Below are 26,481 nucleotides of genomic sequence, written 5' to 3'. Positions count from 1 at the left end.
TGGCCTTGTTGAACCTCATACAGTTGGCCTCGGCCCATCGATCCAGCCTGTCCAGGTCCCTCTGCAGAGCCTTCCTACCCTCGAGCAGATCAACACTCCCACCCAACTTGGTGTCGTCTGCAAACTTACTGAGGGTGCACTCGATCCCCTCATCCAGATCATTGATAAAGATATTGAACAAGACCGGCCCCAAAACTGAGCCCTGGGGAACACCGCTCGTGACCGGCCGCCAACTGGATGTAACTCCATTCCCCACAACTCTCTGGGCCCGGCCGTCCAGCCAGTTTTTGACCCAGCGCAGAGTACACCTGTCTAAGCCGTGAGCCGCCAGCTTCTCTAGGAGAATGCTGCGGGAGACGGTGTCAAAGGCCTTACTGAAGTCCAGGTAGACCACATCCACAGCCTTTCCCTCATGGGCGGGTCACCTGGTCATAGAAGAAGATCAGGTTGGTCAAGCAGGACTTGCCTCTCATGAACCTGTGCTGGCTGGGCCTGATCCCCTGGTTGTCCCGCTCATGCCTTGTGAGCGCCCTCAAGGTGAACCGCTCCATAATCTTCCCCGGCACCGAGGTCAGGCTGACAGGCCTGTAGTTCCCCGGATCCTCCTTCCGGCCCTTCTTGTAGATGGGCGTCACATTGGCAAGCCTCCAGTCGTCCGGGACCTCCCCCGTTAACCAGGACTGCTGATAAATGATGGAGAGTGGCTTGGCGAGCTCCTCCGCCAGCTCCCTCAGCACTCTTGGGTGGATCCCATCCGGCCCCATAGACTTGTGAGCATCCAGGTGGCGTAGCAGGTCGTTGACTGCTTCCTCTTGGATTATGGGGGGTTTATCCTGCTCGCCATCCCTGTCTTCCAGCTCTGGGGGCCGAGTACCCTGAGGATAACTGGTCTGAGAAGCAGCAGCAAGGAAGCAGCAGCGTTTCTACTTGAATCCCTGTTCTTCAGGGGTTAGGTTAATAAATTGTTGCTCTGGGTCCTCAAATCCTAATCCTTTAAGTTTCATATTTTTCATGTTTTCATGAATTCTTTTCAAAATTGTTTACAATTTCTTTTTGGCAGAGAACAAATTTCTTCTGTTTCTGATACCTTTCACAGAAAATGACTCCTTCAAACAGTGAATCTTTACAGTTCATTCTCAAAAAAATATGACCAAACTCTGAGGTCTGTTGTGACACAAACAGGCCCTATACAGATAAACAGCAAAAGACAGTACCCATCCGCTGGAGCTCGCAATTTCAAGTATACTTCATTCAAATACTGCTTCAAGCAGAGGTCATAACATGTAACACTTAAACTGGAGAAAATGAAGAGAAAGGTAGCTTTCTGAATGCAAAGCACACTGAAATGGCACAACGAGGATGAGATCAACACTGAAGCTAGTGCAAGGAAGGAGGGAGAACAGGGTCATAGCAGAAAGCAGTCATACTGGCTTGAAACGCTATGCAATCAACTTACGGATTAGTTAAGAATATTAAAGGAAGTAAAGAGTGATTTAAAATGTTTATATTTAGGGGTTTTTTTCAGTTCAATCAGACAACCTGATTGCATTTGGAAGTGTCTCAAGCGCTTTAAATAGCCAACGTATCAACCTTTACATTATGAAGTATGGCAGCGTGGACAGTATTCGCCTACCTGGCCAAACAGACTCAAAAACTTTTGTTGTACTCTGCGTTTGGACATAACGTATACACCAGAAATGAGCTACTGTATAATCTATATCATTGTTTTTCTTCTCTCTTCTGTACTCATTATAGTAGTCTCTTTTTCCCTCCTTTGTCATCTAACCCTGGTTCATCCTTGCCATTATTTCTTGAGCCCTCTTAATTGCTAATGAAAGAAAAAGCTAACTGAGCATAAAGAGATGACTTACAGAATAAGAGGTGACATATTTTATGTCTATTAGGAAAAAAAAAGAGGGGTCAACAAGTTTTACTGGTGAATCTGTCTCCAGTGAAGTGCTATGCAAACAACCATTCAAGTGAAAGCTTGGTGAATAATAAAGGTTTCTTACCCTCTGGAGACAGCAGTAACTTGATTATTTATTGACTGGCTTCTAAGTGCCTGTTGTAATGCAGTTTATAATATTTAAAGACATTAAATATTTAATATTAAACAAAAAGTAGAAGAATGAGGTTTTCTGAAGGTCATTAAACTTGGAGGTCAAACACTTAAAGAAAATCTGACCACAAGGACTAATTCCTGAGGCACTCACCCAATTGACAAGTTTAGACTAAATTAAAAATAAGGACCCTTGCCTTTGGCTTTCGTTGTTTATACTATTCAGATTTTTTTATTCTTTTTAAAATAAACTTGGGAGTTTTCCCACTCTATTAGTTAAGGTAGAAATAAAATTAGGAGGAAAAGCCACATTTATTAATACCAGTTCTACAAATAATCAGTATGTAATGTAAATCTCCCCTGGACTGAATACACTGGTACCATTCATACTTCTTGTAGGGGTCCCAGGATCACGTATATCCTGTAAGCTAACTTCTATGAGAGTTTTAATTATAATCATGTTTTTTTTCCACTGAAATGTAAAGTATTTGATATTTACTTATGCTTATATAAATAAGAAAATACTACAAACAGAGCCAAAACAGTATTAGTATTTGGTAAAATCTCTCATACTCCTAAAAGAACTTGATCTTCTTGGCAAATAGACTTTTATTAAATATACGAAATAAAATTTTGGGATTAAACCCTCCTGTTTACCCTGAAGCTTTGCTGAATTTCCTTTAATCAAAACAACTTAAATTGAATCTTATTTATATTTTCTATAGATTGAATGGGAGAACAATTTGACTATGGCATTGTGTTACCTCAGTGCCTTGGGGCATCTCCATAATTTCAGGCTGGATTGTCTAGCCTGACCCATGAATGTATCTACATGTAGGAAAATTTAGGATCAGAGTAGTTTATCTATTGCCATAAAGCTCTGGATTTTATTTTCTTTCTTTAAACCGATACTTGTTTCCTAACAAAACCTATCTATCTTCCCTCATATTATTTTTTCTTAACTAGAAAGAAATTTTAATGCAGGATTAATGCAGGTTAAACCCATCTCTCCTGAAAAGACTGAAACCCCAGGGCCTTGACCTTACTCCCCTGGGAAGCCTGACAAATAAGGCTCTCACTTCCTGAAAATACAAGCCTGCTGCAGCAAGGGAGAGACAAAATTGAGAGCCCAGGGCTCGCCTCTGGAAACACCCTGGTCTCTCCGCTTTCCGGACACCTAGGATCGAGGGCCCCCGTACATCACCACAATTGACTCTCAATGGGTAGATCAATGAAAAGGCAGAAAACAAGAGATTAAGACACATAGCTGTGATATCCAAACTGTAACTTCTGGAAGCAGCAAATCCCCCAGGGCAGACTCTCCTTTGCAAAGTGACATATGATTAATTACTGTACAGTGCTGATGCTATTAAACCAGGGTTTGGAGGCCTTGGGGGATCTGTGACTCACATTCACAGAAATATTCAATTTTAGGGTGTCCAAAAGTACTTGTATATCCTGGTCAAATTCATGGAATAAAAAGCATTTTTTAAATGTCAGGACAAATGTGTTTAGGGATTTTTTTTTTTTTTTTTTTTGCATTTGTAATAGAAACAATAAATGAAGCACTGGTTTAAAAAAATTTGAAGAACTTTAAAGAACTTCTTATCCCATGGGTTCTGTACTCAAGAGTGCTCAGTATGGAGTGAAAAGGAAATGCTCCTCTGCCTGAGGAGACCTGAATCCACCTTTCATATTTCAGGAGAGTGTTTTAGCCACCAGGCTACTGCACACTCCACTCTTTCCTGTTGGAAGCCTTCTGCTTTTTCCAAAATCCCACATTTTTTGACAGGCAGTGACAGAGCTAGAAGGATGCTCTAGCCTGGTGGTTTGATCACTCATCACAACTTCTTAAAAATAGCCTGAAACAAAAATATTTCATCTACAGTTAAAAAAAAAGCCACTTAATTAAAAAAAAAAAAATCACCTTATTGCCTATTTTCGATCTGTTAATTGAAACATCAGTAATACTCACAGCATTATCTTATCTTAAAATACACTGCTGGAAATTTTGGCTTGTAGTCCCAAACAGGCACAGAGGAAGGAATGGCTGAGTAACCACAGCAGTAATTACTGCAACAGCCATCTTCACCCTTCATTCTCTATTCTGTTTGTAATTATCCAAAAATATTGTTTTTCCAAAATTATTAATACATTTCTTTTTTACCGATTTCTAATCAAATATATAGACTGCTACTCGAGATCTAAGAATTCACTAGTCTCACAATACCCTTAGGATACAAAGGAATATTGCTTTCATTTTACTGAGGGAAATTTGAACTATAAAGAGGATAAATGACTTCTTCAAGGTGAACCTCATGAGGCAGTGTTTGAATCAAGAATATAGTGCAGGTCAGATCTCTAAATATGGCTCGTCAATTGTATGGTGGGATTTGTGAGCAGAAAAACGTGAAAGGCCCTCCTTTCTGCCCCTCATTAGGATGAACCCATCCCCTGAAGCAGGAAAAGGTACTTACCATATCTAATTGGCAGGAGGCGTAATTATTAATATTCTCTGAATGATAAAGAGTAGAGCGGCAATTCTTGTCATTATATGGAACAAAAATAAATAAATCTGTAAGCACCTTGTGACTGAAGCTGATTTGTCTATAGGTAGCATTCAATAGCGCACGCTCTACCTATAGATACTGTAGAAGCCTGTCCGAGTGACAATGTACCACAGCCTCCGAACTTCTCTCCCCTTCACCCCACCCTACCCCCCCCATTCTCCTTCTTCTGAAAAGTCCAAAACTTCAGTAAGGTTTTAGAGTATCTCTGAAAGCTACTACAGTTCATGAAGGGTTTTGCAAAAACAAGAACTGTCATGTTGCAACTGGTACACACCACTCATCTCATCTGAGCTTGTGTGTGAAACTGAAATGAGAAGTAAACACTGTCCACCCATCGCTGAAGTCATTTTGCTAGAAGAGTGAACCCACTGATGCTCAGGGCTTCTCAGGCTGAGGGATGGAAACACACCACCTTTGACAAGGGAGCTTTCTGTTTAATGTGAGCATCACCGTTGTACATGGGCAGCAAACCCAAGAGCCAGACAATGCCTCCAACTAACAGACCGTGCTTCTTTTTCGTGCTGGTTCACTGGAAAAGGGCAGTCGGGTATTTGCTACATCCAAATTAAATTTTCCCTGCTACTGCACAGGAAAAAGGTTTCCCTACGCTATTCATTACAATTACCATTCCAAAAGGAGAGGAGATTGACAACCGCAAGAACACAAATTGAGATTTGATGCCCACCTGCTGCACTGTTCTCAGGCACACTTGCTTCATACAGGCTATGGCTGAATGAAATCTCCTCCTCTTGTTCTTCTGTGAAGATAATGACCATAGCTGTGGCTGTTCGAGGTGAGAGACCTCGATCTGAAGCTGTGACTAGCAGCTGCGTACTGAAGTCCTTGGAAGTCAAGGGCTCCTGAAGAATGATGTCACCTGTATTTGCGTCGATCTGAAATACAGTTTCTGCTATCATCAAACCAAAAACAACAGCTCCATTTGATCCCAGATCCCCATCCTCCGCTCTCACAGTGGCTATTGTCTCATTCACAGGAGTTTCAGCAGGCACAAAGGCCCTGATAGGATTCTGCAAAAAAACAGGATCATTGTCATTGACATCATCAATGTGCACCACAACACTGACAGTGGTGCTTCTTGGCAAATGGGTGCTACAGTCACTTGCCACAGCCCTAAATGTATACTGGGATTTGGTCTCCCGGTCCAGTGCCTTTGTAGTAACTATAGACCCTGTTACACTGTCGATAGCAAACGCTCCGAAGGTGTCGTCAACGAGGGAGTACGTAACTTCGCCATTCAGGCCATCATCTTTGTCAGAAGCAAAGAGGTCCAGGATGGCTGAGCCTTCCTCTAGGTCTTCTCTCACGGAGATTTGATACTGGGTCTTTGCAAACAACGGGTTGTGGTCATTTTCATCCAAGACTGTTAGATAGAGCTGTGCTGTGGAGCTTCGCGAGGGACTGCCTAGGTCACGGCACTCAATTACAAGAGTGAAATTGCCGACGTCTTCTCTGTCTAAGCTACGAGTGACCAGCAGTTTTCCTGAAGTGTTATTTAGTGTGAAGTATTCTCCAACATTTCCACCTTTCAAAAACATAAAAAATAAAATGATCACAAACAATCGCTTTTGAAAAAAGAATCCCTTACGAATACCGCTATGTTAATTGCAATAACATGATCCAATTGCTCGTACAGCTGGTGCGCTCATGTGCCTTTCACATATTTTATTCCTCTTATATGAATTAAAACCTGCATTTCATTTAAATCAGTGGGTGGCAATGACAGTAAATAGAGAATGTCATATCAATTTACAGAGTGGCTATTTTGCCAGATGCATGTCTTTTTTCCCAAAGCACCACACCTTATAAAATCTCCTGCAACTATGCTGCTGCATAGTGACCTCTTCCCAACCTTAGTTACGAATTCCAGAAACCTATAAAGCATTGCTGACAATTGTAATTACTTGCTCCTTGTTCTCTTCTACAAACCTGTCTCTTGGAAGTGAATAGTTGTGCAAGGTCTTGATTTGGGGGGCGTAAGGAGAGGGTGGTAAATATGAAGCAGTCGACAGAAAAGTCAGCGGTTTTAGTAACAGTGAATGGCATACATACTTTATAACATGTAGAGAGACCAAAGGTAATTAAATTAAGGAGCATAAAAGATCGTGAAATTAAAACCAAGAAAACATAAAGGAATTCATGTTTCTTCATAGAAAAATGTTTTGGCTGTTACCACAGTAGCTATCTGCCTAAATCTGAGCTATTGCTGAGAGCCACAAACCAAAGTAAGCACAGCAAACTTGTATTTGTGCAAAGATATTACAGGAGGCTTTGAACAGCTGTGGAGCTTACATTGGCATAGTGGACACGGGGAGAGTTTGGCAATATGAAAACCAAGTATGACATTACTAAATGCTGGGTGAAAGAAGCTCTCATGAAATAAAATTAAATAAATAAAATTAGATTAATTTTTGTACTTGTTTGCAAGGGTATATTTACATTCAGAACTTCCACAACTATAACAAAAAGGACAAAATTATGCCTTCACAATTAATGCCTCCTTCCAGCATTTGGTAGTTTTTTGTTTTTCTTTTCTGTACTATTTCCAATCCAGAAAGCAGACTGAAAGTATGCCTGGAAAGTGCTTATTAATGAAGACAAAGGGGTGAAAGATCTTTTTTTTTCCACATGAAAGAAGCATGTGGACAAGGATGGGAGCTAGGGAGGCCTGGTAAAACCAAGACTAGTCTAAAACTTGGATATTGCTGTTAACATACTTCCTGATTTATACTAACAAAAATGACGGAATGTAACTTACCAATTATTTTGTATCTTAGAGCCCCGTTATTGCCAGCATCCATATCTACAGCCCGGGTAATGTAAACAACAGAAGGCTGTTGGTTCTCTGGAATACGGATCTCAGAGGCGGGAAGAAGAAACGTGGGAGAGTGATCGTTTTCATCCAGCACTGTGCAGACAACTGTCACCGTGCTCGACAGCGACGGGGTTCCACTATCTCGAACCAAAACTAAGATTAATAAAAAGAAAGCAAATTTTATACAATGGTTGTGGGTGCAACAATAGATGTTTCTTAATAACAGCAGAATAGGAGAGTTATTTGTGCTATGCAAAAAGCACATGCTCCTCTGTACCTGAAAACCTTACCATTTCCATCTAATTCAGACAGCATGAAAAAAGGTAACACTGATGATAGTAACACCACACCCATTCTCACTTCCCATTTTACAGGCACTCATAGATATTTCACAGTTACCTTTAATACTGAAAACCTCCTGGGTTTCCCTGTCCAGTGATGCAGTTGTTACAAGTTCTCCACTGTCCGAGTTCATCTTGAATTTCTCATAACCGGCTCCTGGTAAGATTTCATACTGAAGCAACGAATTCAGTCCTTAAAAGCAGAATGGAAGTCTTAGTAAAACACAGACGCTCTCCTCACGTTCAGGTCTACAGATTTGTCTCTTTCTTCTCCCTCTCCCCGGGAAATGGGTTACGGATGAAATCACTATTTTTAATGCAGTGAGTAACTGCTTCTTCATTAGCACAAAAGATCCAAATTTAAAATTTGGATCTTCAAAATCCTTGTCTAGATGCTGCTTTATGCCTACGTTTTCCAGCCACTCAAAGTGACCCCAGCAACATTTCTAGGCACTCAGGGCATGCCTCCAAACAAGCTGACATATCAACATGGTGCAAGAGAGCATTAGCTTAGACCGTTGTCTTCTGCTCTCCCCGAGGTAGTTTATTTATTTCTCAACAGGATGTCAGGCAGAGTACCGGGCTGCTCTGGCAGCTCTGGTTCTCCACTTAACTTCACTCGGAGCCAATGCAATTATCTCTATACAGTACGACACTGAATAGTATAAACATTCAGAGAAAACAACCACTTCTTGGCATGCCCACCAGTTCTAAATATTCATAAGACTGAGCAGGCAGGTGCCTAAGTCCCATCAGGGCTCACAGGGTAGTCATCTCCTAGTTGTCTTCAACAGAAAAGCCAATTTGGTGGACAGTCCCAGAGCACATCTCAGGCCTTTTAGACTGCTCCCACTTGTAGCCAGTCTCTGAAATGATACTGCTTTGTTTTATAAAAGTCGTGCAGGATTTCCAGAAGGGAAGGTTTAAGAGTTTCCATCCTTCCGAGTTTTTCTGAATGCCAATTCCATTCAGTTCCTAATCAGACCTACCATTTGTATATAGTACAGGGATATTAGCCTTCCTGTCTTTCTCTAGGAAACAGGCTAAAACTGTACAGGCTTTTAAAAACCTTTCTTTCAAAGTTGCCCACCTGAGTTGAACAAGAAATGTGACTCCACATTCTTACCTATTATGGTTATAAAATAATTTCTTTCATATTTCTTTTCATATTTCTAGTTTCAACAGCCTCCTGAGGAAGGTATAACGTCATCTCCATCACACTTACATTAACTTTAATGAGTTTAATCTTACGTTATACTTGAAGGGCTTGTACTATTGTGCTTTTTTTTTTTTTTTGCAAATTTTTCTAAGTTTCATTCAATCATTCTGTGTTTTTTCAGCCAACAATCAGTCTTTTAGTAGGGTAAGGACAGTTGGTGCACCTGGAAAACTACAGCGCTCCTAGTCATACGAAAACTGCTATTCAGAGTCAAACACTGCCTGTCTGTTCTCATCTGCTGCAGTCAAAACCAGGACAATTTGCACTGATGGAGAAACACCAGTGTGACAGAAGAAACAGAGCCTACAGTTTTTAACATCCATGACTTCCTTTTTTTGCCTTTGAATAGCTTTGCTAAATAGTTGACAACGCTACTGAAATTTGATTAAGAGAATTATTACTGTAAATGTATTTGCACCTAAACTAAGTCAAGGGAGGGACATATTCATACAATACACAGCAGAAGGAAAAATGAGTTACAGAAATCCTTCCAGCTTTCCAGAAGAAAGGAGAAAAATCACAGCAGTAAGGACAATCAAGGAGAATGTCTTGAAAGTTTAAGGTTACCAATACACACTATCTGATCTGCCCATATTAGACCACCATTCAACTACATTTAAAAAGATACTCACAGCTTTGCCTGCATTTGTCTATCCTTAATCACCAATATGCTACAGATGGAAAAAAGACACATGACGCTGCAGGGCTGATATTAACTATTAGCCTTTGGCCTCCTGCAACTGAACTGCTTCAACCCAGTGCCTTCACTGGCAGATTTCACAACAGACTATTTACAGACAGTACCGAAAAAACATACAGGTGCCATCCAAGTTGACTATTCAAACACTGTCGAAATTAAAACTTTTAACCCTTAAAGGACACAGATATGTGACACCTTAGTTACATTTATTTACCAAGCACTTACTGCCTCCGTTCTCATATCCAGCTGCTAGGAGCGTACACCTAGCAGTAGGAGAAAGCTGCACACCCTGCCCAAGAGAGGAGCATGATGACTCTATGCATTCACACACCATGGCACAGCAGCTGACACGTTTGCACTTAATTCAACCTGTTGATTAATTATTCAGTAGTGCTAGTCACATTTTGGGGGCTGAAATTACAAATTGAAATAAGAAACAAACTTTTCTTCCTGCGCATTACAAGCTGGAAGAGGAGCTAAGGCCCTTCCTTTCCCTGCAGGCCAAATGGCAGGGTGGATGCATGGTGCCTGAGCTGCAGCCAGGGAAAAGCTTCAGCCCCTTTTCCTGTTCCCCTGCCACAGCACGGGCAGCCCCTGAGCTCCCACAGCTTCTCGGAAGCAGCAGCCGTGGCCGACACCGGTGAAGAAGCGATGGGAACAAATGTCCCCTCTGCCCCAAATACGGGCTTAAGTCTCATCTTTATAATACTAGTGTTGTTAAGACCATGATAATCCATGAATATGAGCAAGACAAAATGTCTAGTGAATGGCAGTAAGCCCTGTCTCATAACTCTAAGTCAGTGGTCCCTATTAACCTTCTGAGTTTTTTCTCCTAAGGCTCCAGACATAACTACTGAACCACAGAGGTACACATCAGCTTAAAAGCAGGCCTCGACAAATGGTAGTTCAGTTCAGTCAGAGCTTCTGCAAACGCGTATCTTAAGACAAATCCCTGACCTATCTTAAATACGCTGCGGGTATCTTTGCTTTCCCATGCATTTTTTTCCAGCATTTACCTGTATCACACGTGTCTCTACACTTGCATTTACTTGTGTTGTGCTGCCAGATGTTGGCTTTGGGGCAGGCGGAGAGCTCCCACAGTATAAGAGGACTTAGAGAAAGTGAGGCAACACAGAGTTGCGGTAAGGGCAGCTCTTGTAATGTGCAGGAGGGAGTTGGCCGAACAAGATGTTTCATGGACATCCACATGAAAGAAAATCATTACAAGCAAAAATTTTAGTAGTGATTTCCAAAAAAAACCAAACCAACCTGAACTAGAAGAAAGCTTGGGTCAAATACAAAGAAGGTGACGGCTGCTTGCTTTCCCTCTTCCCTTCACAGGGAATGAAGTAGAAAGACAGATAAAACAAAAGGTTGATGATGGCTGATATTGTCAGCAAAAATGATTCCTCCCTGTGGTCAGTCAGGGAATATATGAAGTGAGGGGGAAAAAAAAAAAATCTGTGATGGGAGGTAAGTCCTCCACTGAGACTATGCAAATATGACTGGGATGTGAACTGCAATTTAAAGAGAAAATAAAAATAAAGTAAAAAATGTGATGTAAAAAATAAAGAACACCATGAGAGGAGTCATCTTATTCAAAAATTCTGTTCCAAAAACATAAGAAAAGAGAGTAGCGTTATATTTATGAGACTCCTATATAAATCCTATTTTCTTACATTACGAGCATCACTTCAGTATTTATTTGGAACAATACCGTTACACACACGACATGGGACCAAATCAGGCAAATGTGAGAAAAAGACACAACAGAAGGACTGTGGTTACTGGAAAATGTACTTTAAAAAAAAAGCAGGAAGGAACCATCAGCCACAACAGCGCTCCAGCCCGAAGTGTCTGCACAGGCAGGTGCACACTGTGCCACCCAGTACACTTGGAATGCCCTTCCTCTCCACCCTGCCACGCCACCCCCTGCTCCCTCCTCCTAATGGCTCCCAAAATTTCCCTTCTGCTGTATTTCCCACAAGATGTGCAATAAATAAATATAAGGGACAGAGAAAGGAGGGAGAGGAATTCAAGCAAATTCCCACTACTTTTCCCTATTATCTTCCAAATTTTTACTTCAAATACTGCCTTTTTTTTTTTTTTATAGTGTGATCCACAAAAGAAAGAAAATACTTGGAAGAATGAGGTACAGAGGTAGACTGTAACGCTGCTCAGCTGTCATGAAGATTTTCATAGACAGGGCTACTCACCCATTCCTAATTTCTAAACACTTTACATACTTGTGGGGAAACGTCTCTTCTATATAGCACCTCTACTGAGCTCACATCAGCCTTTTGTAATCAATACATGCTCTACATTAAAATGACAAATCTTACTGAATACAGAAAATTATTTTGCTAACAAGATCTATTGCTTGATCTATTTTTTGTATAGCACAACCTTAAACAATTCTGAAGATGTGCAGAAAGTGAACCCACAGTAAAAAGAAAGTCATTCACAGAGTTGAGACAACCTTTGGGCCAATTGCACCAGTACTGTAGTATTTAATTCTCTTTCCAGTTTTTATCTTTACTGCAGACTACAGACTCTATGTAACTGCTTCATGTTACACCAACTGTATGCACTGTGCATGATATCACTTAAGATAAGATTCTCTCCAGCACACAGACTACCTGTAACATCATATGCATTTTAGATATTTCAAAAGAGCAGGTAGTTGCAAAACTGGAGGGAATTTTTTGTTGCTTAGCAAAGACTCTCTCACGTTTAGTCCTTACCTGTGATTCAAAGAGCATATGAACCACCCCTTCTTACTCATCCATTCTGCATATGTTTGAAAAGCAATGCATTAACATTCTTATCTATGTAAAATCCTATCTGAAATCCAGAGCGGCTTCCGCGATCCCCTCACAGCTCAACACTAGCTCGAAAATCTTGGATGACAGTGCCCCTCTCTGGTCAGAAAAGATTAGTGCATATTTGCCGGTTCTGTTACAAAACCAGGACCCTTGCCTAGTGAACTGTTTTTAAACTATTCAAAACACTCTGATTGAGAGCAACAAAACGTTCAAATATTAACTTTAACTGAGCTGAACATTGTTTGCTGATTTATAACCAGAGCACGCTGGCTATCTTCACATGAAAGCTACAGTATGCTGAGCTACTCTGCATCATGCAAGCGCGCATTTTACATTTAATATACCAGTCAGAGCTGAAGCTACCCCAGCGTGCAAGTCAGAATACGTCCAAGCCCTGAATAAAGGTTGAGGGTCTGAACGAAAAGCCATGTTTTCAAAGTCAAAACTCATACATTACCTTGGGAAAAGCACGACGACTGTACACACAAGCACAGCAGGCAGCAAGATTTGATCGGTCTACTATGGTCCACAATGAAATTAATAGCAAAAGGACAGAAATTACCTGCATCTCTGTCCACAGCTTCCACTTTTATGACAAACTCCCCTGGATCTTGGTTTTCATGAACTGCAGTCTCATAAAATTGCTTCAGAAATATCGGGGTCTCATCATTCACATCAAGAACAACGATGGTTAGAACCTGCGAGGCGGAGAGAGCTGGGCTGCCGTCATCAAGAGCCATGACTGTCAAACTGTAGCGCTCCTGAATCTCACGGTCCAGAAGCCGGGCTGTACTTAAGAGTCCTATTATAAAGAAAGACGGTATTAAAAAAGTATTCTGGTCCAGGTTAGGATCCCAGTTGTTCTAGCACTCACAGCCTCAATGTAGTATCACTGTGCACGTTGTGCCACTGCTGCAAGGCTTCCAGACTTTGGAGTCAATCATTACCTGTGATTCCCTTTAGAGTGCTAATTGCCCCAGAAATACTCATTTTGACATCAAGGGAAACTGGGATTCATGGAATATTCAAGTGAAGTTCAGAGATTGCTTTTTATTTAACTTTGGGCTTAACTTTTCAACTTTATTTAACTTAACTATATGCCTTCTTTTGCACATAAGTTATGCAATTAGGAGCTCTACAAATCAGTGTCAGCTGTATCACATAATGGATTCAAAATCAGAATAAGAACCAGAAAATATTGCAACTATTAGGGTGAGATTTGCATTTGTGTGCAGATGGTATAATAGTTACAGAACTCATTCAGGAACCAGAGAATTTCAGAGGGCCTGAAGAATGAAATTCATCAGCACTTTCAGCCTTCACTGAACATGTTCCACCCACAGTATAATGCACATTCCTTGATCTTGGCTTTGCCTTTCCTTGTGTGTACATATAGCAACATATGTGTGTGCACACGCTTTAAGTATACATCATGCAAAAATCAGAATGAAGTATTTCACTGCACACACTTTCTTCCCACATTCCTTGATGTGCTATTGGAAGGCGCTCCAGTACATCTACACAACACAGTAAGTGTCACGCAGAAATTTTTGAGCTGAGTCTCACTGAGCTTGCCTACTGCACGTAGTACTGCTATGCTCATATGGTGCTCTGCCCAACGTAATCACCCCTGAGGACGCTGAGTCACCTGGGTAGAGTACCATAGTAATGTGGCATTTCAGTATTGCACTGTATGCACTCCCAAATATTACCGTGAGAAGCACGGTACGAGAAACTCTAGAGAACAGAAGCTACAGTACCTGTGATTTTATCCAATACAAATGCTTTGTTTTCATTGCCTGAAAGAATGTGATATGTAACTTGTCCATTTCTTCCTTCATCAGGATCCTTTGCGATTATGCGGTGCACAAGGAAGCCCACCTCCACATCCTCCATGACATAGGAAAGAGGCGAAGACGTAAAACTGGGACTGTTGTCATTGATATCTAAAATAACAATTTTCGCAGCCAGTGAATCAAGCCTGCGATCAGTCAGATTTATTGCCTGGTCTGCCGCAGACACTGTAAGGATCACAGAGCGAGTAATCTCTCTGTCTAGTGGAAAAGCTGTGGTCAAGGTGCCATATGAAGGGTGAATAAGAAATGGATTTTCACCCATGTTACTCATTTCTAGGGAATACCGTATTTTGCTGTTCAGAAAACTGCCATCTCCATCTTTTGCATTGAATGTGTAAACCAGAGTGCCAACAGGTACATTTTCCTCTATGCCAATCACTATAAAGTCATCTTGAAAATACGGAGAATGATCATTCTGATCTTCTACATCAATACTTAGGAAGACAGTGTTATTCTGTGGAGGATTATTATTATAATCCTTTATAATAACTTGCAAAAGGAAGTGTGAAGCTGTTTCATAGTCAAGTTCCTTGGAAAGAAAAAGGTCTCCTGTCAAGCTATCTATTTCAAAATGAACATCATCATCATCTTTAGCGATACTGAAATGCAGTTTCCTGTTAGCTGACAGATGATTATCAGGCCACTTCAGAGAATTCAACACTTGTGCAGGTTTAAAATTTTCAGGTACGACAAAGAATTTGAAATCTTGAGAGAAGACAGCTCTCCCATTGGGAAGTGGGATTACCTGCAACAAAAGCACAAAGACTGCAATATTTTCCCATTGTTATTATGAATAGTATAATGAAAATTGTTTTCCTTAATTGAGAGTTTAATCATTTATTATTTCTGACTATATTTGTCCTAAATATGCCTCAAAGCAGAAAACAAATTCAACATGCTCCGTAAGAGTTCAAATAGTTCTTGGCCAGTCATTCCATAACTCTATCTTTCATTCCCACGTTAAAAAAAAAGGGACGAGACTGTCTCTCACCCTCTGAATCACAGGGGTCCAAAGACAGACGACTTGAACACTGCTATCTCTGCCCCTACTCTGAAGTACTTCAACTGTCTTTCTACGTAGGACAGTATCACAGGGACAGATGTGACAAAGAAAGCACGGTACTTTATGCAGTCTGCCAAACACAAACGATAGCTGGGTTTCTCTGAGGGTTGTTTATGTCATTACAGGGTTTCATTCGTTATGGATTTCTGCAGTGTTCCAAGTTAATGCCTTAAAATGAAAGAATCTCTTTAACTGTGGGAACTGCATTTGCCTTGTCTTGACTGAAGCATTTTTTTCCAAGCTATCCAAAATTAACCATCTTTTGGGTGACATGAAAATAGCAGCCTCAGTGACATTCGACCTCTGATAAAGGAGCGCACAGGCGGCCTGGACAAAGCAGCCCCGTCGCGGCTCGACGAACAGCAGGTGGCTGGCTGTGGAAAGAGAACATGCTGGATTTCACACTCCCATGCAGAGCAGCCCTGTATAAACCAGCACAAAGGAATGACCTATCCTTATACTGGGTTACAGAGACAGAATTTAGAAGAGAGAGTAACATCGTGGAGAAGGAAAAAAAAAAAAAAATCTACTCTGTCCTCCACTTCTAGTCCCTCCTGACATTTGCTTTTCATTCTGCCTACCTGGATATTTTCTTTCTCTTTTCCAATGTTCATAATGACCCCCTACTAAAGCACAAACATCATCTCTTTGCAAGACAACCCAGAATGCTGTTGTGTGTTCTTAACAAATCAAAATGAGTCTGCTCTCTCATTTCCTCCCTCAACAGAAAAATGGCTAAAGAAAATTACCATGAGACAAGGTGCTTGTAATTTTGAACTTCTTCCTTTCTTCAGCTTATTTCCCTAGCTTCTCCCAAAATTGTTTTTTCAAAGAAACTAAGTATCTAACATAACTGTTCTATCCGTACAACATAAACAAGTACCTGGATGTAAACAGCAGCATGTCCTTGAAGTGAAGGCATCCCCTGGTCCCTGGCCGTGACCATCATTCTGTAGTCTGATCTCTCAGCATGTGACAGAGACCGGGTTGTTCTTAACTCCCCACTGACAGCATCAATCTGGAAGTATCCTATATCTTCTTCTATGGGGAAAAAATGGATATGAGTTATTGCAGATCTCTTCAGCTTGCCTCCATAGTACTGAACATGGTAATTAAGAGTAAGAAAGAGCAGGACCCAGAGGAAAGGGAACCTGCTGCACTCATTTCGATCTCTCTGGCTCATTTGGTTCACCTCTTCTTCCTCCATCGAGTACATAGTTATTATAAACCACTTACTCTGGATTTAGAAAGCTACAGAGCGAAATGCTATGGAGTACTAAAGCAACTGCTCAGTTTTGTACCAATGTTATTCCCACCAATGGTGTGTGCATCAGGAGAGCAGCAGGCACCTCAGGACTGGTACTTCTACTTCCAATATAAGTTGGCAGGCAGGGCCAGAGAAAGAATTAAGTCTTAGTCTCTGAACTGGCATGAAGGGTCAAGTAAGTGATGCTGGATACACAGCTGGCTCATCTCCCTCACAGACTATGGGTGAGCAAAGAGCCCAATCTACCCCTAAGACACCATAACTGTAGCGATGCCGCCTGCCCTGCCTGTGCTCTGAACCAGGAGCTAACTGGGGGTAGCTAAAATCGTACAGAGCAACATGTGAATATTGGAAATTATGCTTACATCCTTCATCAAGGACTGACCGCATGTTAATAACAAGCAACTTCTGATTAAAATTACTACTTGCAGCTACATCATACTACATTTATGATGTACTTGCAAAGAAAAATTCTACCATAGAAGAGTAAATAGGTCTTTGTGACTTAGAAACATAGAATTGTTTAGGTCAGAAAAGACCTTTAAGATCATCAAATCCAACTGTTAACCTAGCACTGCCAAGTCCACCACTAAACCACGTCCCTAAGTGCCACATCTACACGTCTTTTAAATACCTCCAGGGATGGTGACTCAACCACTTCCCTGGGCAGCCTGTTCCAATGCTTGACAACCCTTTCGGTGAAGAAATTTTTCCTAATATCCAATCCGAACCTCCCCTGGTGCAACTTGAGGCCATTTCCTCTTGTCCTATCACTTGCTACCTGGGAAAAGAGACCGACACCCACCTCCCCCATTTTCAAGGAATGCAATACGAATTACTCTCCAATTTTTAGTAAAATGGGAAAGTATCTATTACTTGGCATACCTTAGCAGAAACTGAGAAAATAGAATTTGTCATAACTACTTCTCTCTTAAAATACTATGCAAACAACTTTTTGCTATGTGAATTTTTAATAAGGTGTGCTAGTGGGTTAAACAAAGTCATGCAGCATAACAGCTGCTATTCTAATAAGCAACTGTGGTAAAAATAAATTCAGTGCAGATGTAGTACACAAAACACCCATCAAGAACTATATTTCCATAGGCACCTAAGTGAGCATGAAGCTGTTTATGTTCTCCAAATCTGCACATGCAAATTAGTTAGCTGCACATATAGATGTTCATTTTTGTATCCAATCACCTCACCTGCAACTGTAAAATATTTGCACCTGTAGAATTTGAAAAAACACTGAGCAGGCTAGTTAGAAAACAGGGTTTTCACAATCAACAAATAGGAGTTTTTTCCAATATTGTTCTGCTATTTTTGACTTACTATAGGTTTCTAATGCTCCATGAGTCCCTTCTGGGTTGACTCTTGCAGTCTGGAGCGTAACGAGGAAATTGCCAACAAAAGGAAACAATATGTAGAGACAATTATATTGAATGAGACAAACCTGCCTTCTGCATTTTTCATGATAGTTTCAAAATATTAATGCTGCTATATTACTGTTTTCATAAATAGCTTTTGGTTACTTTCCTGGTTTAGGTCCCAACAGTATGTCTACCTTCACAGATATGCTATTCTGTTCCATATAATGTTTCATGACAAAAAATCCCAGCTAAGCAAAAGGCAGAGGAGATATGAAAAACAGAACACATAATGTGAATTGCATGCATATATTTTTAACATTTTGCTAAAACTGACATTTCAAATGACTGATGGGGAGAACTAACAACAAAAAGAAAACAGTAAACAGAAGTGCATGAAAACCATTCCCTTCATTTTTCTACCAAAATGGAGCTACAGTTACCAAACTGAACCAAAAATTAGTTTAAAAAAAAAAAAAAAAAAAATCATCAGAGAACAAAAACATTGCAAGTACACAAGTGCAATCTGAGCATGAGGCTGTGAGGATTCACCCTTGCTTCAGCAGCGATGAGGATAGTCAGTACGTCTTAGCATAAAGACAATACTTATTTTTCTGTTTCAAGTAGCGGAACATAGATAGCTAAGTTCAACTGAAATAGGTGTCAGTCCACAGAGCTTCTGAAGGGTTGAAGCTTATTTGATAGGAGAAAGGAATGGTCAGAATCTACATTTTTGAATAAAATAAGAGAGAGCTGGTCAGAAAAGAAATTACCAATAGCATTATTCACTATAGACTACAATTCCACTAAAATCCATATATTGCATGAAATGGTTAGTTTTGCGCATATTTTGGTGGCGTTAAAAGTAACAGAAAAGTCTGATAATGTTGGAAAGAGATATTGTATAAAACCAGAACCCTGTGGGACTTCCATTTTGAAAGCGTTTCTCATTTTCATCTTTTTTATCTGGTACTGCACTATAAAGACAGTCAAAACTGTAACATCTTATTTCTATTTTTATGGTATTTTTATCAGTCTATTTTTTAATTTATTCATGGACAATTTCAAAGTGCAGCCATTTGATTCCAAATCAGAAAAAACTTCAAGAAAAAAAACCCTTATGAAATGGACTTCCTTTCATCTACAGACAGACTAAATCAAACTTTTATACTACATTTTGTAGCTAAAGCAATTTCTTCAGTCTCTGAACTTCAAAAGCCTACCTAAAGACAGAACCTGCTTTTCAACTGATTTAATAGATGACATGTACTAAGAGAAGAGAGAAACCACTTTTGAATACTTTTGCCCGAGATTACCGAGGGCAAGTGCACGTGAGTGGTAGCTTGCTCACTTTCTAAATACACTCCAAATCCTCCTCCTCATTCTTTTGGAAGTTCAAAGTGAGGAATAAGGGAAAAGGCGGTTTTAACTTTTATACTCAAAGAGCATGTCAGTCGTCGCTCTAAAAGCTCATGTTCCCTGCACTTCCAGAAACATTTGCTCAGCTTTCATCTCCGTAAGTCACTTGAATTAGGCAACTGCTGCTTATATCGTACACCCTAAAGATGTCCCTTTTTATATGAAGAGAAAAGGAAGAAAGTATAGGAGAAACGGATAAGAAAGAAGGAAATTGAGAAGAGCAGATGAAGCATGGAACAGGAAAAAAAAAAAAAAATCTCTCGATAACTAGACTCTAATGGCCCCAGTCTTTTCTTGCGCTTGCAACTCTACCCTAACCTGAGAATAAAGATAAGCTTTTCCACTTAAATCTTCCACCTCTGCATTGTCCAACCTGTTGGCCAGACTTTCATTTACATGAGGTTCTCCAAAGCCCAGGCACTTTCTCAACTCTGTGCTCTCAAACATCATCACAGAAGCTGCAGTTTTGGACAAAAAAAAGATGGCCTGAGAAACCCCAGGCAATGTGTGGCTGTGAACTTTGGCAGAACATTCAAGCCTTCCAGGGACTGGCATTCAGGCAAAATGGACCAGAAAGCAGACAGACAGTAACACTGGAGTTTTCTCAGATATTCGTGACCTCAGTATGCAGTGATAGTTAGCTACATACTTTACCTAATTTCCTGAAGAACCGTATCTTTCCTAGGTTTTAAAATACTTAGTGCCTTGGCCATCTCATTCTTCTTTGAGATGAAAGAAAAGTTGTTTCTCTTAACAGAAAAGAGGAAGGCAATACCATGGCTCCCAAAGAGCTTGAACACGGTGGGGATGCTGCACAAATGCAATCCTCTGCAAGTCTAGGAATGTTCCCTGCATGCTGCTTGCAAAACGCCCTGGAGAACAAGTACTTGTCCACAGACATACGTACAACACTTGCCAATTTGTGTGTGTTAGCAGTGTAAACTAGGCTTCTCCTAGCACTCTGGTGGTCAACTGCTAATGTATCCTCAGAATTGGTCTAAATATAACTGTAAAAGCCTCTACTTTGCCAGTGCTAGTCTTAACACACAAAGCAATCGTTTATGATGCACTATAAATACAGACTAATTTTTGTTATAAATGCCATACTATAACCTATTGACAGTTGTAAAGGAGGCCAGGCAAATCACTTTGCAATTGCCGGCATCACTAAGGAATAGTACGCAGAGTTGGGATTCACCTGCCTCTGCATTAGGTTACTCTTTCAGTGATAACACAAAAGTGGAGGTATGGCCATATGATCATGCATTTTCATGAATGTTTAAGGATGATTTGTTTTGATTTTCTGGGAAGAGGGAGGGGCATTTTGAAGAAAACACTTCTCCTCTGAAGGCTAAAATTCACCTGTTGTGTAAACCCCATAGGTCTTTTACAGATTTTTCCTTACGTAATTTGTTGGCATTTGTCATTAGCCCTCCTGCATAGCTTAATCTATTGCTGCTATCTTGGCATTTCTTTAAGGTCTCAAGAACATTAAAAATTACCCAGTGACTCTTACAAGCTTAACAGCTGACACTGACACTCATAGCTCTTAAACTTGTGGCAGTCCCTCAACTGTTGAAAAGAGCACTGGTCTGCATGCAGTCCTCCAATTAACCTGATGTCTTTGTGTTTAACAAATATGCTGTAAATCAGATCATATTTCTTCTTCATATTTTAGTACTGAACAATGTCCCAGAACTAGAAAATACTATTTTAAATATAAACCAGGCAAGAACTTCACCATGAAACAGAAGACCAGATGTTAAAGGCTGTGAGCCAACTAACAACAACAACAAAAATTAGTATCAGAGAAGCTCAGCTGTTTCTGGATTTGTTTATCGGGAAAATATCTAGTTCCAAGGCTGGGAGGGCTCTATTAGTGTGTGTTTGCTGCCGTTTTTATCCTTTTGTTCTTTCTAGAGACAGCATTTGCAAGACCAGTCATATTTTGTGTTGCTAGTCATTTTTATAATTTGAACTCTTACTTACTCCCCTCTGGGGCTCTACAGTGAAGCCAGTAAGAAAATCCAATGTGCTGTTTGAAGGAAGGAGATACAGTTAGATATACAGATAGGCAGAGACCCCTGAAGAACACTTCCCATATTGCCTGGACATCACCCTTCAAACAAAGAGTTGGGTACTACTCATTCCCTTTTTCTTAAGGGGGATCATTTCATGCAAAATATTATTATTCACAATGCAGAAGTCTACGATTCTCTCCAATTCCCTCTGGAAGAGGCAGACACTTCTATCCGAATTAAGGGAATAATAGTATGGCCATAAACTGACCCTACAGTCTTTTATTATCTACATATATTTCAACTGCAAAATTTTCAATAGAGTTGTTAAATGTCTCATTTTTTTAAGCATCTCTTGGTGGAAGAGAGCAGAGTTAGTTCTCTGGCCCTTGTGGTATTGGATCTTAAAGCCCTTCCGTTACTCCACAAAAGTCAAAAGGGTACATAAAGACACAGTATAACGTAATCCATGGGAATCTTTTGGTAATTTCAGCCTTGGCAAGAAGAGGCTACACATTCCCTTGCTCTTTAAGAGTGAGGAGTAATGCAGCTTTGCAGTACTTTGTTCTTTACTCTGCAGTGACAAATAATTGTAACAAGTTTAAACCAACTGAGCCCACATTTGAGCTCTGTCTACACAGAAAAGAACACCTGAGGAAATGCACTGAGTGGATGGAAATACTGGAAATGTTTTCTTGCTCTGATGAAACAGTATGCTCTATGTGCAAACTACCATCGACTACAAATACCAAGCTTAAAAGGTATTGATTACATCAAGCTGGTAGAATAGAGCAGGTACCAAAATAAAATAAATAGTTCTGTTCTTGGCACCTCTTGCTGTTTTGAACCAATAGTGAAGCAAAGCAGGAGGAACAGACATGTTTTCCTCATTGGTTACAGACGAAGTGCTCTGTTGTGTAGAAGTGTAGCTAGTGGTATGCGGCAAAAACAGAGATCACATCTATGTCTCTTACCAGTATTAATGCCCCAGTCCCACTCATGTTCTAATTTAGGACTGCTCTGTTATTGATTTCACTGCAAACAAAACTGGATCCTATAGCTTACCCCAGAAGTGAACTACTACATGTAGGAATTAAGGGGAAAACTAAAGGGGAGAAGTGTTTTTAAGCGGCCACACTATGTCAGGCTAACACGGTGCTAAACAAAGGGTGAAACATGAACTAAAAACCACAAGCCTCATTGTTTGCCCAGATTATCTGCTGATCTTTCTGATCCCTGTCTCAGACTGTCATGAACCGTTCTTTTAGCAGGAAATTTTTCAATTGGTCATGGGAAAAGGGAGATCATCTTTCCTTCAAGATGTTAAACAACTGACTGAAACACTAAACTGTACAGTACAAGATCATGGTCCTAATCTTTTCTGAGTGCTGTTTGAATGCTCTCTGGCCGGCCACCCAAGCAACCAAACCCCTGGGAAGATGGGGCAGAGGGGGAAGGGAGGAAAGGTAGCTGCTTGCACCTCCTTACATACTTCATAAGACATATGACGGTCCTGATTCCTACTTACACAGGCACCTTTATTCTAACAGACACAAAATAGACATAAAATCCTGTATGTATACATGGCACCTCTAAATCTCTAGTTATTTCAATGTATCTTTTCTTATGAATAACACTTTAAATTCTTACCTGATTCTAATGAATATAATACAACACCGTTGTTTCCAGAATCAAAGTCTTTTGCAAAGACAGTGGTAATAAGTGTCCCTGACGGCTGCCCTTCCAAAACCTGTCATCAAGCAGTTTATAAGTAATTTGCAAATATACATGGATAACAGCGAGTCTTAAAATAAATTCCTTGCCATAACACAAGAGTTTAGCTGTTGCTCTGTTTTCCATTTCAGTAATATTTACAGTCAGTACAAAGAGCATTTCAGGAAATGGGTAAATAATACAGTTCTAGCAATCCTCTGTTCCGGTCTGCATATATTGCTAATTCAAAAATCTTTAGTACAGCAGACTCAGAGGTCAGGAATTAAAAGACATTCTGCTGCATACATAAATAAAATTATACATGTATACCCTTTACATCCAACAGTATACAAGGCAGAGAATTGTAATCATTTGATAAATTTTGAAATTCCCAAAAATACCCGAGTCTCAACTAAGGATGGGTGATGTTTCTATTTCGGTGCCGTACTGTTACTGTTTCACAGCACGGGGGGTTTGGGCTCCTGCCACAGGGTGGTGCTCGGAGCAAGGCAGCGCATCCCGCCGGCAGCACCCACCTTGAGGTGCAGCTCCTGCCCGGGTGCCGCCTGAGGGAAGAGGGGCTTGTTGTCGTTGAGGTCCCTCACCGCGATGTACACAGCTGTGGTGGCATTAAGCCGCGGTGACCCGTGATCGGTCACTAGCACGGTCAGCTGGTGGTGAGCTTGTTTTTCATGGTCCAGTGCGACCCAGTTTATGATTTCACCTGATGGACCAAGAAAATGAAGGAGAAAGGGAGTTAAGTTATTTACTATATGCTAGCACTCATCTTACTACATGCAATTATACATTTAATTTGAAGTGAAATAATGACACGTCTTCTCATACACCTTACTGCTGACATTAAAACCTCAGCTTTCCAAGCTCCGTTCCATAGAAACGTTCTGTCAATCACACTTTGCACTTGTACTTTAGTACCATATTATATCCTTTACTGCACAGTGGATGCCCCGGAGCAAAGGTGTAAAACAGTACGAACCAACGCACTAACCTTCCAAAGAAATCCATCTGGCCTTTTCTTCACCACACTTCAGGACAGGTAATACATGAGCACAGGGTTTTAACTGCTGACAAATGGCCTTTATTATGCCCCTGGGTTAGGAAATGCTCAACACAACGCCTGTGGATTAATCAGGAACCCGTATGTCTCCTATTCATTCTGGTAAACCCAGTGAATAAATCTGACCCAGTCTTCTCTCCATCTGCTCAACCATATTCAATATAGCTGTAGATTTGCAGTTGACCAAAGTCCTTCACGCAGATAACGACATATTATTTTAAGATCTTCCTGGTTAACTCCTAATACTCTGTTTGCCTTTAAACTTCCATAAACATACTCAACAGGAACCTGCTTTGAAATGACAATTTTATTTTGAGGTTCATACAGAGAAATTCTGGGAGAGCCTATTCACTCCCCATGAGGACAGGACATCTGGGAACAGGAATTTTGAACAGCAGATCTTTGCTCGCTATGTATCATCTTGCTAAACCAGATTCTTTTACAGTGTCTGCGCTCCTTACAGGATTCCCCTCCTCTGGGCTCTCCACGCTGTGGTCTGTGGTGTTATACTCTGTGGACATAGTACCTATTACTCAAGGCGTTTGGGATTCACTGCAGAGTACACCCTGTGCCATGAAAAATTTCTCTCAGCCAATTTGATTTCTGTGCTGCCATGTACAACATGAACTCAGTTTTGATGTAACTTGCAGAAGTTTTCACAAATATTTTAAATCACTGTAACTGTCAAATGTCATAGTTACCTTTACAGTTATTTATGGCTGATCTGAACTTTTCAACTGTACTTGATCACAGGCAATTAAATTCCTCATATGAACTATTGAAGCTATAACTTAAAACGCCTTCTTTTAATTTGTTACAGTCAAACACTGAAACTTATGACCAAGTGACCAGAATGAAGTCATGAAAAAATCAAATCCTAAGGGTTAGTTCATTCTTCATGAACATGTATTAGATTTATTTCATTTGCCAAATTGTGAAGCTCTGAGTTAGAATATTCACATATCAACCCAAGAGATTCACAGCAGTTCCTGAAAACTTTACACTTTACTTCCATTCCCTTAGGGAAGGCTGCTTTCCAAAAGCAATATTAGGCAGATTACAAATCATAAAATGCTACCTGTGTTGGAATTCATCTTGAAATACTTTTCATCAGACAAGAGGAAATAAGAAAGTTGTCCATTTCTTCCTGAGTCTTTGTCAACAGCTGTAATGGTGCCAACCACACCCCTGGGAACTGGATTTTCCTCCATTTCAAAGAAGTAGCTCTCACGCATAAACATGGGAGAATTATCATTTTCATCCAGGACATTAACTATTACTGATGTACTTGCATTTTGCCTGAGGTTTTTGTCCTCGGAGGTGCTGACCAGGGCTCTAAAACTTAGTATCTGTGCACATTCGTAGTTCAAACGTTTCCGAAGATAAATCCAGCCAGTACCAGAGCTGATTCCAAATGCAACAGAATCTGTGCTAGGCTCTAAGGAATATGTCAGCTTGGAGGTAACACTGTGTGGATCAAGGGAGTGGGCTTGAACCTGAAGGATTTGGGCACCTGGAGAGGTAGCTTCACTGATTTCTACTTGATACACCAAGTTTTGAAAAACCAAAGTAGGGCCCATCTTCTGCTCTTCAATAATCACCGTCAACATCAACGAAGAAGTCAGAGGAGGACTTCCGCAGTCTTCAGCTGCTATGTGTAGAGTATATTCCTGCTGCTTATCTGCAAACACTGTCCTGGTGAGGTTTACCACTCCAAGGCTTGGATCAATGCTAAATGTATTTGGCTGCTTGCTTGCAATACTATATTTGATTGCCCCATTTAGGCCACTGTCTTTGTCTTCTGCATGAGCAATGTAGACAGCAGTGCCAGGAGGCTGGGTATGTGAAATAGTTACCTTATCAGATTTGGTAAGAAATACCGGAGGGTTGTCATTAATATCTATCACAGATATGTTGACCTGGGTGCTACTGTAGACAGGGGAGTTACCCAGCTGTGACTGAACAGTGAGCACTACAACAGACTGAGTTTCATGGTCAAGCTGTTTTTTGGAGCGGATGATACCAAACTGGGGGTCAATAGAGAATCTTCCTTGTGGATCACCAGAGGAAATTCTGTAAGAAACCACTTCTAAAGAATCTGGAAGTGGAAATAACAACAAAAAATGTAAAAAAATATGGAAGTGATAACACGA

The 26,481-nt window shown here is 40.6% G+C and overlaps 1 protein-coding gene across 1 annotated transcript in view; it reads right to left on the bottom strand.

The window, feature by feature from the left end:
* Window positions 1-26,481, bottom strand: part of DCHS2 (dachsous cadherin-related 2) — a 123,771-nt gene that overhangs the window by 22,301 nt on the left and 74,989 nt on the right. The window contains exons 5-13 of the mRNA XM_076337533.1: window positions 25,407-26,426; window positions 23,787-23,974; window positions 23,188-23,287; window positions 16,350-16,507; window positions 14,308-15,148; window positions 13,110-13,349; window positions 7,862-7,996; window positions 7,406-7,615; window positions 5,315-6,172 (exon numbers count right to left, since the gene is read on the bottom strand). Of these exons, the coding sequence (XP_076193648.1) occupies window positions 5,315-6,172; window positions 7,406-7,615; window positions 7,862-7,996; window positions 13,110-13,349; window positions 14,308-15,148; window positions 16,350-16,507; window positions 23,188-23,287; window positions 23,787-23,974; window positions 25,407-26,426 (3,750 nt within the window). The remainder of the gene's footprint in view (window positions 1-5,314; window positions 6,173-7,405; window positions 7,616-7,861; window positions 7,997-13,109; window positions 13,350-14,307; window positions 15,149-16,349; window positions 16,508-23,187; window positions 23,288-23,786; window positions 23,975-25,406; window positions 26,427-26,481) is intronic.

The sequence above is a fragment of the Aptenodytes patagonicus genome, chromosome 4 (genome assembly GCF_965638725.1).
Source record: "Aptenodytes patagonicus chromosome 4, bAptPat1.pri.cur, whole genome shotgun sequence".
NCBI classification, from domain to species: Eukaryota; Metazoa; Chordata; class Aves; order Sphenisciformes; family Spheniscidae; genus Aptenodytes; species Aptenodytes patagonicus.
The sequence above is the reverse complement of the archived record's forward strand: the minus strand, read 5'-3'. Positions and strand labels throughout refer to the sequence as shown.